Raw genomic sequence first — 15,872 nt, 5'->3', positions numbered from 1 at the left:
CCAGTGACATGGGGATGGGTGACCACGACTCGCATCCTTCCAGTGACATGGGGATGGGTGACCAGGACTCGCATCCTTCCAGTGACATGGGGACGGGTGACCACGACTCGCATCCTTCCAGTGACATGGGGATGGGTGACCAGGACTCGCATCCTTCCAGTGACATGGGGATGGGTGACCAGGACTCGCATCCTTCCAGTGACATGGGGATGGGTGACCAGGACTCGCATCCTTCCAGTGACATGGGGATGGGTGACCAGGACTCGCATCCTTCCAGTGACATGGGGATGGGTGACCAGGACTCACATCCTTCCAGTGACATGGGGATGGGTGACCACGACTCGCATCCTTCCAGTGACATGGGGACGGGTGACCAGGACTCGCATCCAGTGACATGGGGATGGGTGACCAGGACTCGCATCCAGTGACATGGGGATGGGTGACCAGGACTTGCATCCTTCCAGTGACATGGGGACGGGTGACCAGGACTCGCATCCAGTGACATGGGGATGGGTGACCACGACTCGCATCCAGTGACATGGGGATGGGTGACCTGGACTCGCATCCAGTGACATGGGGATGGGTGACCACGACTCGCATCCAGTGACATGGGGATGGGTGACCTGGACTCGCATCCAGTGACATGGGGATGGGTGACCAGGACTCGCATCCTTCCAGTGACATGGGGATGGGTGAGCTTACCAGGTACCTTGCCTGACTAGCTAGCATCATTGCTCCTTTGCTTTTTTGGATTACTGATAATGGCTTGTGTCCAGGGAGAGCATGGGCTGGACAAGGAGGTGATTTAATGACATTACGAGAGCACGGGTTGTATGGTGGACGCCGTAGACCAGATACATCATGGAAGATGGGAGATGCTCTGTATACCTAAATAATATTAATACATGTACGCTATGTCATAGAAATAGCAGACATTCAATTTAAATACATAGATTTATACTGTGGACATTGCAGAGAAGCTGGACTTCAGTATCTTCTTATAAATCATTACTGCAGTATTAATGAAATAAAGTGTATGTAGAAATAACGCATTTTGAACACAGTATCTATACTATTAAAAAATGTTACAAGGAAATTAGTGAGTTAGCACAGCTGTTACAAAACAACACCAGATATTTTGTTAACATCATCACATTAGTAGCTCTACTGTAGCTGAACACACATAAATACAGATATGGAAATAAGAATCACAATCATAATGCTAAAATACAGAATGAAAATGCATGCCTTATTTACAATATATGCAAACAAATTTCAAATGAAGTTATGACCCTCCTACGTTTAGCCTATTAGTTGTAAATTCTTCGGGTGCCCTATGACTGGTCTTGAAAAATGTCAAGCAGCGGGGTTTTCCTTTGTTTTCCTCTTTTCCGCCTTTCCAATTCTAGCATTGGTGTTTCAAAGGAACAGTAAGTCTGTGGTTGGCTGGTGTAGCTGCCAGTCAAGCTGTTTTTTTTGTGTGTGTTTTTTTTTTGACAGCTTGCGTTTCAAACTGGGATTGAAAGTAATGCACGAGCGGGCGATCTGCTTGTGAGGTGTGTGTTAATCGGTGTGCTGTCTTTTCTATTCTTCTGGCTTCTGTCATTGATGAAAATAATGAATAAAGACACCTGGAAATAAAACGAAACTCAGAATGGAAAGCAACAGTAAAGGTACAATTATTACGCTTTGTTTAAGTTTGTTTTATGTTCAGCGTTACTCAGTGACAAATTAAACTGGAGAGAATTGAGTACCCCTTCAGGTACCATAATGAAAAGCAGAAATTAATGGCATTTTTTAATAAAAAAAAACCCCGTTGATTTGTTTTATTTACTGATGTGATGAACAGTTGCCCTATTTTTCATTTCCTTGTATTTGCATACAAATAACAAACTCAAATCGAATAATAATAATAATAATAATAATAATAATAATAATAATAATAATAATAATAATACATATACAATATAAATCCACAGCAATCGGCAATATGAGTATAATAGGGTCTGGTCGTTTTTTTTCTTTCGATTTTACACATTTAACTAATATTTAGTACAAAACAAGTCAGATAGCTGGAATTGGAGACACGGGGCACGATTGTTAAACAGATATTGTGCATTATTAACGATGTAAAAGCACCATCATACTGGAGAACCATTTACAAATGTCTAGCAATTGGGCACTATTTCGCAGAACAGTAATACTGTACTATGCTAGGTATCAACAGTCAGTATATGGAGGTGTATTCCGAGGGAGAAGCGACACAAAGGAGCACGTTGACAGTGACGGGATCGTGGTGATCAGAGGAAGCTCATGATATCCTGATACTGGTGACTCATGCGTGATTTTGTATGCAGAGCACACAGCAGAAGTCTTCTGCAGCTGAAGGATGAAATCACCTGCCCCCATGAGTAAGTGTGTAGGGGGTGCACTGAAATAAAACAAATCCAACTAATGGAATACAATGGGGGCTGTGGTAGGTTCTATACAGACAGAGTGTGCGATGTTAAGAATATGGTTTGAACCAAATTCACAATAACTGTTATTTTTTTTTACGCCCCAAAAATGGGTTTAAGCAGTGTTGACTGCCAGGACTTGGACCACATTGAATGTTGTACAAGCCTTGCAGAAACTAATTTTTGTGGTAGGTTCAACTAATGCCCCACCTACAGTAGTCATTTAGCATTAAGCACAGCTTACAGCACTGGCTTTGTTACAGACAGCGTGCTGAGGCTTTCCTAATTGGCGTTTGAAACACACATGGTTACACCCTATAATTAGCCATTACCTTGATGTTCTCGCTTTGCTGTGTTTAGTATTTTAATGGTTAATATCAGGTACTGCTATTTGCAAAGATCAAGGAAACAGGTTTAGCTGAAACTCAGAAAGGACTTCCCTTCCAGCTGAAATCTATGAAAACTGAGAAGCACCTCACTGTGGAAAACACATGTTTAAAAGTATGACATTTCAAGATCCAGAGGTTCGGACCATTTTTGAAAATGCTGCAAAAGAGTGTTCGGTTAAGAGGTCTTACACATGAAGTAACATTTATACTGCTTTTATGTCAAAATAATACAGCTAAAAGCAAGCTTTTCGGAAGCTTTATAGACAATCATTGCTTTTAGGTAATTTGTTTTTACAGAATTTGGGAACTGGGTGTTTGCCCACCATTGAGTGCAAGTACAGCACAGATGTGTCATCAATGATCACTGACACAAATTATTCAGGAAATCTGGGGGTGGAAATTTGCAGCAAAGTCAGTTCTCCATTAACCCATATAACAAAGGTTTGTGTTACATATAAAGTACTAGATGTTTCCAATTTGTGGTTCCACTACTGTACATGTGGCTGTCCTGATATTTAATCCTGGGGACTGAAAGAGCAAGGCAGCTGCTGCTGAAATGTGAAAAGTATCAGTGATTTAGGCCTCTATTACAATGACATCACTCATGAACATCTGTCTCCTGTTCCAATTGGTGTGCGGTGAACCAGACAGTTTGAAATTAAAGGCAGACTATAGTGAAGGGGGTATATGAACATATCAGAGCAGGCATCTGACCAACAAGGTTGCACAATTCAGAGAAATATTAGGGCAGAAGTGTTGTTCAGTTTTTAGTCCAATGAATGAGAAGCACATTGAATAAGCAGCCATCACTGTTCAGTCTCTTTGGTGACGTGTTAATTGAGGTTTCACTGTATTTGTGTGTAAAATCTCATCGAGATCTGAAGTGGTGACGTGACTTTGTGTATCAGTGAAGCCCTTGACAAGGATCCAGCTCAAATGATACAAACAAAAAAAAATTAGGGGATGACCCAAGATTGCAAACCAGTGAGAAAGGGGGCTAAAACTGAAATATCTCTCTCAAAATAATTATCTTCCCAAGTTAGGGGAGAAGATGCAGTGTTTCCACGTTTACCCGTCGCAACACGTCATTGATATTCCTCTGACATCTGTCCAAGCGACACACGTACATGTAGTTATAGAAAAAAAAATAGGCCTATGTGAAAATGTAAAAAAAAAAAATACTAATAATAATAGGCCTGTGTCTTTAAAAATCGCAGTCTAGAGCAGCGGTGCGGTGTGGAGCCGTGGAGAGTCAGTAAGGTGGGGGCGCGACTATGACTAAATACATAAATGACAGCTAATTAGTACAAGTTATTACCTTTCAAATGAGCTGTTGACGATCACTAGGACTTGTCGAACCGGAGAAATAATGTTTGAAGTGGCAAGTGTGAGTGAAACTGCACGGTACAGAGCCAAATTGGAAGCTGAAACGGGAGTCGACCGCTTAGAGCCTGGAGGAAGGGCTACCTCAGCCACGGATTCCCGGAGGTTTCCCCCAACATAAAAAAAAAAAAAATGTGAGTAGGGGGATTTTTTCCTTACCTGAGTGCTGGGTGGCTGGGCTCTTGAATGTGCTGGGGGAAGGGCTGTGTCTCAGCTGCTTATTTACATTAATTTTTAAATATTTGGGGGGAAAATGGCAGTGCGCCACTGTGGGGTGTGCTAATCATTTATTATTATTTTCCATTCATGGTTTGGCGGCCTCGTCTTTTTGCAGAGAGGTGGCCCATAGCCACTATCTGCAGCACTGGGATGCATGTAACCGTTCATGTTTTTCCAGCTGGCCTCGCGCAGGTAGCCGTCGAGCACCCACGGACAATGCCTCTGGCAAAATTTATCTTTCACTCGGGCCCTGAGCATCCATCACAGTCATCGGGCCCTGAGCGCCCATCATAGTTAATTAAATCATCTGCAATTGCATTCAATAAATCATTCATCATGCGGATCCATGGATTTCTTCATGGATTTATTTGTTAGAAATATTAGCTAAATAAATGTTGACTCGCCAAGTTTAAAAAATATATTTCAATTCACTGATTTATTTGTTAGAAGCCCAGATTTAATGTGTCAGCTAAATGTTGACTCGTCAAGTTTAAAAAAAGATTTACAGACTAATTTTAAATGTGAATTTACAATATGCATTTTCAACATTTAGAAATTATATCTGAAAGTGCAATTTTAAAAACTTGCAAGAATATGTTTGTTAACATTTATTCTCTAGACTTTTCTAGGAAAAAAAATACGTGATTTACATTAAATCTGGAAAACTAACACCAGTTAAAATATAAAGTTAAGTTCTACCGTTTTAATTATGTGTGACATGTAAGGGGGGCAGCATATAAAAAGTTTGCACACCACTGGTCTAGAGGCACACTAATGTAGAGGCACACTCATTCGCTCTTGTTAGTGACAGTCAATGTTTATACCTGCCCATCACAGACCTTTTGCTGCCAGTCAAACTGACGACCGGCTTCAGTCTTTGCCCGTCAACTTGCTTTTGAAACTGTCTCTGGCGAGTATTTACCAGTTAACAGAACCACTGAGATGTTACGAGTCAACTAAGCTTCGGATCCTTTAACTTTCATGAACCCTAAAAGAACAACCCCGAACCAAGCAGATTCACCACCTGTTGTCTGCTGTTCTAATAGAACATTGCCCGTGCTGGAACCAGAGTTGCCCGCGCTGGAACCAGAGTTGCCTGCGCCAGAACCAGAGTTGCTGCCCCTATACACAAAGAGGGGGAGGAGTTAAGGGGACCACTTTCACCACAGCCTACAGGGTTCTGGAAAATCATAAATTACTTATACGAAGCTTTGGTGGTTTATGATGAAGTCACCAGAACCGTGGGCTGGATGTCGTAAATAAATACACTGTATAAATCAAAAGACTTGCTAATTTTAATATAGGTCATTAATCTTGGTGGGGTGACTAAATATTTCTACTATTACACTCTTGTGAAAAATACAATGCGGTCCAAACAGGCTTTGTATGTTGTTTCCTGTAGACCACAGTTGTCATTAGTGCAGGCAAAGGAATGTCTTTAAAGAAACTTCATTTTAAATATCGGTCTTCAAGGTCATGGCTGCCTCTCATGTAAAGCAGCTTCCAGTGAACATGTCTGAATAAAACTACTGCAACAGAATCATTCAAAGCTACTAGAGTATGGGGTGTATATGAAAAGCCAGCATCAGAAGGCTGTACTGTATTTACAGTACTTGAGTAAGGCCATATTCTTTAAATAGAAAAGCCACATAAGGTCAATATTAATATAGTGTGGTCTCAACTCTTTTTGTCAGCTGAAATACAAAATGCTGACAAAAAAACCTGCTATTAAACTATTGCAAAAGTCAGTTTATTGTATGGCAAAGGCATTCACCAGGGATTTATGTGGTAAGCCAAGCCATTGAAAAAATTAGACCAGTTCTTTTAGACCCAACCATCTGATTGATGCCTGATGCACTTACCACGAGAGCTCTTCAGTATGGGGGAAAAAAAAAATCAGGATACTTTCTAAAACTTTTCCTACAGTAGTTTGTAAATTAATAATTTTTTGGATAAAAAAATTAACTATTACCTCATCCCTTGATTGCTTGTTCCATATTGTAAATTCATGTAGAAAGAGTGACATCAGTTGATTAAACGCAACAGATTTCCAATAAAAGACTTCCTTTTTTTAATTAGGTCTACGTCCTTGTAATGCATTGTCTAGTAAGGTAACACATGTTACTAATCAAATACTAAAAATACTGCAACCTAAAGATCGTAAAGCTTAATAAATGTCAGTTGTGCTTAAGAGGAGGTGTTTGTGGTTTAAGCAGGACTTCTAGGAAACTGCTATTACAGTATAATGCTAACCAGCATGCTTTGAACTTTGAAGCAGGGCATTTAAGGTGAAGTTTAGTGATTTTGGGAAATGTGTTAAAGTGCTGTTATAGTGGTCTTAAACAAATTATTTGGACTCCATGGCACTGAAAAACAAATTTTACCAACAGCCATTTGCAAACTTAGTGCAAAGAAAGTTACATTTCTTTGCACTAAGTTTACCCAAACAATCCCAACTTATTACATTTTAGGGGAGGCCACTGGCGACTTGTGGCTTGAAAAACTGGTGGGGCAGAGCCCCCCCCAACCCCTCCCCCCCCCAAAAAAACTGCTCAAACCCGATGCCCGATTTTAAACATTTTTATGTAAACATTAAGCTAGCTTTCTAACATTACCAGATCTTTCATCACAAACAGTTCTACACCAGATTGTCACAATCAAGAGAGCTGCAAACAACACTTTACAGGCAAGGGTCTCTTATCGACAGACAGCTGCACCTGCACTAACCTGAGCGTTTGAAATGGAAGTATCGTCACACTCTCGTGCTGTTATAACATTCTGAACTACAGAAGAGTCAGGTTCGGTTTCTGTTGATGTCTCTGGCATTGGTGGTTTAGCTTTTTTGTTGTAGAAAAATTCCAAACGTAGCTGTCTTTTTGCCATTTTAACAGGGCTCAAATTCACTCTGTCTTTAGCACATATTTTCGCTGACTGAAAAAGTGAAAGTCTCACACGAGAACAAATATAACGGTGAAGGGTCTTAGACACTCTTTGGTTATGTTATTAAGTTTTGAAAGTTTGAAATAAACTGTGCACTGAGGTCAGCTGGCAGTAAGATATGTCGTTAGGCGAGTGCATTCTATGTAAATACATAGGCTACTCATTACATAGTAGATGTCCTCTGCCCCATCTATGTGTGTAGTAGTTAGGCTACATAGCAGATACAGTCATAGCCTATACGTTATATGCATCTGTGTGTGGTGCAGCTTGCTTATGTATTCTCATTGGTTGACAGCAACACGGTAAATAAAAAGTTCGCTCCGTAAGCGAAAAGAAAAATCAGCGCCGCCCGTGCCGCGTCCTCCCCACATAGACTATAATGGGAAGTGAAAAATATAACAATAATGCAATTTCTTTATTTCTTACATGTGTTTCAGTGTGAACGATCCTAACGCAGTGGCTAAGCCTGGCAGAAATCTGGGGGGGGGGCATGACCGTCCAAAACTGCAGTCCAAACACATGTGCGTTAAGCTCAAAATATATCATTTTTTTAAAAAAGTCTAATGCTCGCACACTGTGTGTCACAAAATTACACAAAGATAAAAAAAAAGTCCAAAGCAGAAATATATTTAATCTTATTCACACTCACATGTGCAAGAAAAAGTGAATAAAGTGCTCAAAAGTGGTAAAATGCAAACGTTTCTTAGCCCCCGCTGCTATCATCAGTGCATAATACTTAAGCACATGTTTATCATTTATATAGTCTCAAAGCGTTCTTTATACCCCAGCACCTTTTTTTTTTTTACACCTTTCTCTACATCTTATTCTTAAATCTTATCACCTTGTCAGTTTCACAATTCAAAGCTTGAGGTCTGGCATGGATAACTTAGTTTCGTAATGATCTTGCTCAAACTCACACAGTCAGAGACCTTCATTTTTCAACAAACTTTTTAAATGCACATTTGTTAAAATAAGTTGTACCATTACTATACAAAAAAACTTTAGTTTTGTGACAAAAACAAGTTGAATATCTAGGCCACAGCAGTAGGTGGTGCAGTAGTTTAATGATATACTGTATATTTCAATAGTGTCCAATAATTAAATAATATTAAACCTGTCCTATCTGCTGAACATGTACATGCATGTTTTATAATGTTAGTTAGAGCACTGAGGAATCACGAGAATTGCATAGGTAATAATATGATTAAAGTTCTAAAGATATAATTACATGCAGTCTGTCTGTATTTGCCTTCATTATAAATATTACCAAAACCATATGCCTAATGTACGATCTTAGTGTACTTCACCAGGTGCTTGTGCCTTAGATGTTTGTCCTGGGGCTGTTCATGCCACTCATATTTTTTAGTTCTTCATAACGGAATAATCGCCCTGCCGACAGCAAAAATGATGCCTGCGCTATTGTGTGCCAGTAATGTAATTACATTCTTGTACAGAACACAGTACAGCTCTTGGTATATAAACGATCACAAGGGTGCACATGACAGATGTAATGTTTAATACAACAACTAATTCAAATAGAATTGCCCTGAAGACTTTTAATAAAGTATCCTTTATCCCAAGTAGCTGCTACCAATACATTCTCATATTTTCAATAATTATAATAAACAATAAGAATGATGATAATAATACAGACATGGCTCCGTTGGGTTCCATCCACTTCCTCAAAAAGGAAACCGCATCAGAGTGAGAGAAAAGCAACTATGTGTTGTTGTTCATTACAGGTCTGTATGGACTCCCTGTGGGTTTAGATTGCCTCCTCCAGCCTTCTCTGCTTAATAAGATAAATAGTGGCATTTTAAGACCCTAAAGAGAAAAGAGGCACAGACATATCCTGAGGTCATTGTTTAAAAAAATACAATTAAAAATAAAAAATACTTCAAAATCATCATTTTTTAATTACGTTCCACATCTCAGATACTTTCAGTTAGACCCTCAAGCAAAAATATGGGTCTTGGTAACCAAAAACAAGCCCTACTTTCTTGGCCACCATTACAGTGGAGTGAAAAAAGCATGTTGGTGTGCCCCCAAAGCCAATAACGTTTTGTCACTTTCCACAGAGGGTGGATTGTGGTTATAGTTACTATGTTAATTTCTTGTTAAAGTATATACATTGTGTTTCCATATGGTCAGGAGTATGTTGTTGACAGCATTTTACTTGTCCTGTGTGAAATCCAAGATGAAGGATTGACAAATCGAATCACTTGTTTTAACAGGATAAACATCAGGTAGATTATTTGTTTGGACTCTGGCTGGTTACCCAAAGCATTTTGAAATCTTCTCCGTGCACTTGAATTATTTGCATTACAGGTGTCTTATTGCCCTGTTAACCATAATTGAATTATGATTAAACTAGATTTTTCCACCTGTTACAACATATTTTTTACACCTATTTTTACTACATAATTCAAAATGACTAATTCAAATGCTGCCTGACTGATTTTCGCCCATCTAACCTAAGCTACTGAACATAGCTACTACCTTCTTTGATTCATATAGCTCATTAGGATTGTGGTAATTCACCATACATATTTTATAATGCTGTGAAACTGGGAGGTTTAGTAGCTACTGTGTAAATGTAGACAAGTGCCTTTTGCAGACAATTAGGTCGGCCAGGGTGTCCTCGGCTCACCGCGCACCAGCGGACTCTGTAGACTGGCCGGGCGCCTGCGGGATTGCCTGTAAGCTGTAAAGAGCTGCATTGTCCTCTGACGCTGTAGCTCTGGGTTGGCTGCATGGCGGGCCTGCAGAGTGAAAAGAAGCGGTCGGCTTACGGCACACGTTTCAGAGGACAGCGTGTGTTTGTCTTCACCGCACCTGAGTCAGCGCGGGAGTGGTAGTGGTGAGCTGAGCCTACAATAGAATTGGCTATCTCAAATTGGGAGAAAAACAGGGTAAAATCAATTAGTGACTACTAAATAAAATAAAAAAATGTAAAAAAAATGCTGTATTCATTAAAAGAGACAGTTTAGCTTGATATCGTTGTCATTTCTGTCATGACAGAAAGCATGTGGTATTTCTTACTGATGGATGTGCATACATCACTAGGGACAGTGTTGCAAGGGGGACAGGTTAATGGGTGCACTATGCTGTATCCGTGTACAGTACTTGGGAGGTTAGACACCTGAGAGTTATATTGATGCTGCTAGGTGCTTTAATTTCTCTGTTTTATTTCTGTTTCAGGATGTAATGACTGAAACAGAAAAAGATACAAAGTGAATCTAAACAACAAGAATACATTAGTTAACCTGCTATTGGAGAGATATTTCCCTCCCTAAAGAAAATAGTCTTCAAGTACAGGAGTTGCTAATAAAGTGACCACATTCTCTCAAGCCTCAGGGAAAATCCTTTGTTCTTGTCGATACAGTTTGTTCTCTACCTGGCTTCGTGTTTGGGTTATTGTGCTTGTTGATTGTGTCACGGTCCTCTGTAGTCATCTTTTTTGCCCTTCTGTCACTGCCGACTGCACGTTGTTAAACAGTCTGTATCAGTTAACCACAAGCCACTTCACAGCTATTGAAACAAACAATTCCAAACAACACTCGATCAAAACAAACATTCACATGCATACAGTTTGACGTATGTCTGCTTTTTAACATATGCATTCAAGTGTGGAAAGTCTCTCAAAAAAGCATACCTTTTGCGCTGTGTAAAGGAAAAATGATTTCTTATCTTCCATTCTCTTGCTTTGTAAAGAGCTTTGAGATTTATATATTACTGCTCCATGAATTTGAATGTTTCTGGGAGAACAAATAGCACGAGGATGACTCAGTATACTGTATGTATAAAAGGGGTTCAGATCTGTGACCTGTAATCACTTTCAAGGTTATTTTAGCTCATTGTCTTCCGAACCAGAGATGGAAATTTATATTTGTGTGACTTTCCAAACAGCTTTTAGATATTATTCACTCTTTTTTTTATTTTTACAAATGTTTTAAACAAGTAGCTAGAATCCTTGAAAACCAGGTGCCATTCTGGTTGACCCCAAGTGCAGTAATGAATGAGACTAGAGTGAAAGGGATCTTTGATGATCTTGATGAGGTACGATCATGTTTAACCCATGTCAAACACCAAGTGCAAATATTTAGATTTCTTTTGAAAGAGTTGACATGAGCGAGAGAAGCCAGGTTAGAGCCAATAAAGCAAAGAACATGTGTGTCTCTCCTAAGCTATGGGGAGTGCCAGGCAATTCATAACATCTGTGCTAAATTTATAGAATAGACACAGATGCAGGTGTTTACTGAAGGTATTTCTTGCTTCTGGGTCTTTGGGCTGCTTTCATCTGGAAGTAGTGTAGGGTTTTGTTTGTCAGCCTCTATCATCCTGGGTATAGGACTTGTTTACTCAGCATAAGTTAATGTGGGACAGCTTTTGAAAAGAAAGTACCCTTTTGACTGTGATTCTAGATTTTTATCTCATGCTTTCCAATTGTAAGTTTTGGAAAGTCTTAAAAAGCATTTAGCCCTCCAGAAATACACTGCACGTGCAGCTATGGCCAAAAGTTTTGCATCACCTAGAATTTTAGGATATACTGCTTATAACATGGCTACCTTAAAGTAATTAAAAGACATTTAAATTAAGACAAAACCAGAAAATGTTATTGTGTATACATCTGTATAGGGCAGCAGTGTGGAGTAGTGGTTAGGGCTCTGGACTCTTGACCGGAGGGTTGTGGGTTCAATCCCCAGTGGGGGACACTGCTGTTGTACCCTTGAGCAAGGTACTTTACCTAGATTGTTCCAGTAAAAACCCAACTGTATAAATGGGTAATTGTATGTAAAATAATGTGATATCTGTATAATGTGAAATAATGTATAATGTGATATCTTGTAACAATTGTAAGTCGCCCTGGATAAGGGCGTCTGCTAAGAAATAAATAATAATAATAATAATAATAATCTGCAGTGTAATATAGTCCCAGATTTAATTTAATTTAATTAATTGTTCGCTTATTAAAATTAATTGCACATATCCGTTTATTGTGAATTTCTACATCAAAAGTGCCATCTCACTAGTAACTAGAGGACTGAGCACAAGCTGATGGGTTTCAAATGACACTAAGGAAGTAAGGGGAGCAGCTGTGATGGAGACTGAAGCCGGATCTTGAAGTGAGTTTGTGAACTCGTAATGGGAGGCACACATATTCTAGTACTTTTTCATCCTTTTGGATCTCAAAATATGTTTTTGTTAGTTGTCGGACACCCTCACGTCCAAGTTTCCCGCAGACACTTCAATTCCAGGCCGGTAATTCGGGGGGTGGTCAAATTCAAATTCAAATTCAAAGGTGCTTTATTGGCATGACCATTATTCACAGTATTGCCAAAGCAATGCATACACAGTACATCATCTGAACATTAAATAGACAATAATAATGATAATAATAATGGTAAACAAATATAAATAATAACCACGTTATTAATAATTTAACAATAACAACAATGAAATATAAAAAGATTTGAACTAATGTAGAGTGTTCACTGTTTGTCCCTCAGGCTGTGACAGGCGGCTGTGTATTGGGCTGCCAGTTGGACACAGCTGGACTCCTCTCCGAGGAGGATTGGGAGTTTTTGAGAGTCTGGCAGGTCTGGGAATGTTTTGCAGAGATTTTTTATTTGTGGGAAGAAAGTTTCCCTTATTTCTGTGTATTTTGTACACTGCAGTAGAAAGTGCATTTCTGTCTCTACTTGTTGGAGTTGACAGTGATGACACAGCCGGTCCTCTTTGGGCAGCCAGGTCTGCCTGTGTCAGCCTGTTTCTATGGCCAGGCTGTGCTCACTGAGCCCGTATTTGGTTAGGATCTGCCTCTGCTTGTTGTCTTTCACCCTGCTCAGGTATTCAGCCAGGGTGTAGTGTCTTTTTAGGGCCTGATAGCACCCTAATTTGCTTTGTGTTTTTGTGTGTGTGTCCCAATAGGTGAGGTAGTTTTGTTTGTGTTGTGTTATAATTTGGTTAACTCGAATTGTCTGTGTTGGAGCAGTGCTGTCCTGAGGCTGGTTGGTGTTAGTGTGTGTTAGTGCAGTGAGCTTCAGGACCAGCTGGCTGAGGGGACTCTTCTTTTGGCTCAGTTCTTGGTATTGCAGGGCTTTACTGTGGTAGGAGTTTGGGTTGCTTTGTTTTAGATGAAGCCAAAATTTAATTGCTCTTTTTTGTATTGAGATCAATAATGGATATTGACCTAGTTCTGCCCTGCATGCGTTGTTTGGTGTTTTTCTGTGTATTTGCAGGATGTTTTTGCAGAACTCTGTGTGCAGGGCTTCTATTGGGTGTTTATCCCATTTAGTGTAATCCTGCTCTGTGAGCGGACCCCACACTTCACTGCCATAGAGGGCAATGGGTTTGATAACACTTTCAAAAAATTTGAGCCAAATTCTAATGGGGCGTTTTATATAAAGCTTTTTCTTTATGGAATAGAAAGCCCTGCGGGCCTTCTGTCTTAGTGCATTCACTGCCGGGTTAAAGCTACCTGATGCGCTGATGTTTAGGCCCAGGTAGGTGTAGTGCATGCAGTGTTCTATTGTGGTGTGGTGTAGTGTGAAGATGTATCTACTTTCCTGATATCTGGGTTTTTTTCTGAAATATCATGATTTTAGTTTTGTTCATGTTTACTGCCAGGGCCCAGGTCTGACAGTACTGCTCTAGCAGTGACAGGCTGTGCTGCAGCCCCTGCTCTGTGGGCGACAGCAGGACCAGGTCATCTGCGTAGAGCAGGAATTTAATTTCAGCATCAAGCAGAGTGAGGCCAGGGGCTGCAGATTGCTCCAACACTGTGGCCAATTCATTGATGTAGATGTTGAACAGTGTTGGACTCAAACTGTACCCCTGTCTCACTCCACGCCCCTGTGAGAAGAATTGTGTTCTTTTATTGCCAATCTTTACACCACATTTATTTTCCGTATACATTGATTTAATTGTGTCATAGGTTTTACCTCCTACACCACTTTGGAGGAGTTTATAAAATAATCCTTCGTGCCAGATTGAATCAAAAGCCTTTTTGAAATCTATAAAGCAAGCAAATTTATTTTTATTTTGGTTTACATGTTTGTCTATTAGGGTGTGTAGGGTGTAAATATGATCAGTAGTGCGGTGTTTTGGAAGGAAGCCAATCTGACTCTTACTCAAGACACTGTGTTCGCTAAGGAAGGCCATTATCCGAGTGTTAATGATACTGCAGAATACCTTGCCCAGATTACTGCTCACACAGATGCCCCGGTAGTTATTGGGGTCGAATTTGTCTCCACTCTTAAAGACAGGGGATATAATCCCTTGGTTCCAGATGTCAGGGAAGTAGCCCACACTTAGTATCAGGTTAAACAGTTTGAGCAGGGCCTCCTGCAGCTTAGGGCTGCTGTGCTTCAGCATCTCATTGGAGACGCTGTTTACCCCGCTGGCTTTCCTATTCTGGAGGGTCTGCAGTTTCTCTTTAAGTTCCTGCGCAGTGATTGGAGAGTCCAGTGGATTCTGGTTGTCTTTAATTGACAATTTCAGTTTTTTCAGTTTTTCATAAATATTGTTTTGATCTAAAGGTTGTTCATTGTGTGTTATGTTTTGATAGAGTTTTTCAAAATGGTTTTTCCATATATTTCCATTTTGTGTGGCCAATTCTTCTGGTTTTGATTTATTTAGTTTTTTCCAATGTTCCCAGAATCGGTTTGAGTTAATGGATTTCTGTCAGTTGCTTGTTGATGTGGTTATTATTTTTTTTTTTTTAGTGTGCATTTATAGTAATTTAGAGTTTCACAGTAGCTGAGGCGTAAATCTTGGTTGTCTGGTTGTCTATGTTTTTGATTTGATAATTGCCTAAGTCTTTTCCTTATATTTTTACAATCTTCATCAAACCAATTTTCTTCTTTCAATTTTTTCTTTTGAGTGTTCCGAATTATTTTTAGTTTGGATTTTAAAGCTGCCTGTCTAAATATTTCATTCAGGTTTTCTACAGCTAGATTTACTCCCCGTTTACTGTTTGTTTGTGGTGTAACCAGAAAGGTGTTTAATAGTGATTGGATTTTTGGATGGCTGATTGCTTTCTGGTATTCTTCTGTAGGAATGATGGAGGTTATACAGCTTGCAGGGCTGTGTCTGTGTGTTGCTGGTCTGCTCTGTTCTTTTAAGGAACACAGTTATTTGACTGTGGTCTGACAGAGGAGATATTGGCCTGACAGTGAATGCACTGATAGAGGAAGGGTCTAGGTCAGTAATGGTGTAATCTACTACACTGTTGCCAAGAGCTGAGCTGTAGGTGCGTCTTCCTAAAGAGTCCCCTTGGATCATACCGTTAAAAATGTACCGGCCCAGGCCTTGACAGAATTGCAGTAATTGTCTCCCACTTTGATTTATTTCTCTATCATAGCTGTTTCTCTGGGAGACAATAGGGCTGGAATATAGGGGTTTTTGCCTGAATATATGTTGGTCTCCCTGTGTGCTGGTGAAGTCAGGCTGCTTGCCTGTCCTGGCGTTCAGATCTCCACAG

The 15,872-nt window shown here is 39.9% G+C and overlaps 1 protein-coding gene across 3 annotated transcripts in view; it reads left to right on the top strand.

Annotated features, from left to right (window-relative positions):
• The first annotated feature begins 1,529 nt into the window (after positions 1–1,529).
• Positions 1,530–15,872, top strand: part of LOC117420388 (actin filament-associated protein 1-like) — a 79,233-nt gene continuing 64,890 nt past the window's right edge. The window contains exon 1 of one of the 3 annotated variants that reach the window (XM_034033802.3): positions 1,530–1,673. In XM_034033802.3, coding sequence (XP_033889693.3) covers positions 1,655–1,673 — 19 coding nt within the window. In that variant the 5' untranslated portion in view covers positions 1,530–1,654. Of the gene's footprint in view, positions 1,674–2,391; positions 2,412–3,923; positions 4,363–15,872 lie in introns of those variants that run through there. The other 2 variants (XM_059033189.1, XM_059033206.1) reach the window with 2 other exon arrangements.

This window comes from Acipenser ruthenus, chromosome 1 (assembly GCF_902713425.1).
Source record: "Acipenser ruthenus chromosome 1, fAciRut3.2 maternal haplotype, whole genome shotgun sequence".
NCBI lineage: Eukaryota > Metazoa > Chordata > Actinopteri > Acipenseriformes > Acipenseridae > Acipenser > Acipenser ruthenus.
This window is presented reverse-complemented; position numbering and strand designations above follow the sequence as displayed.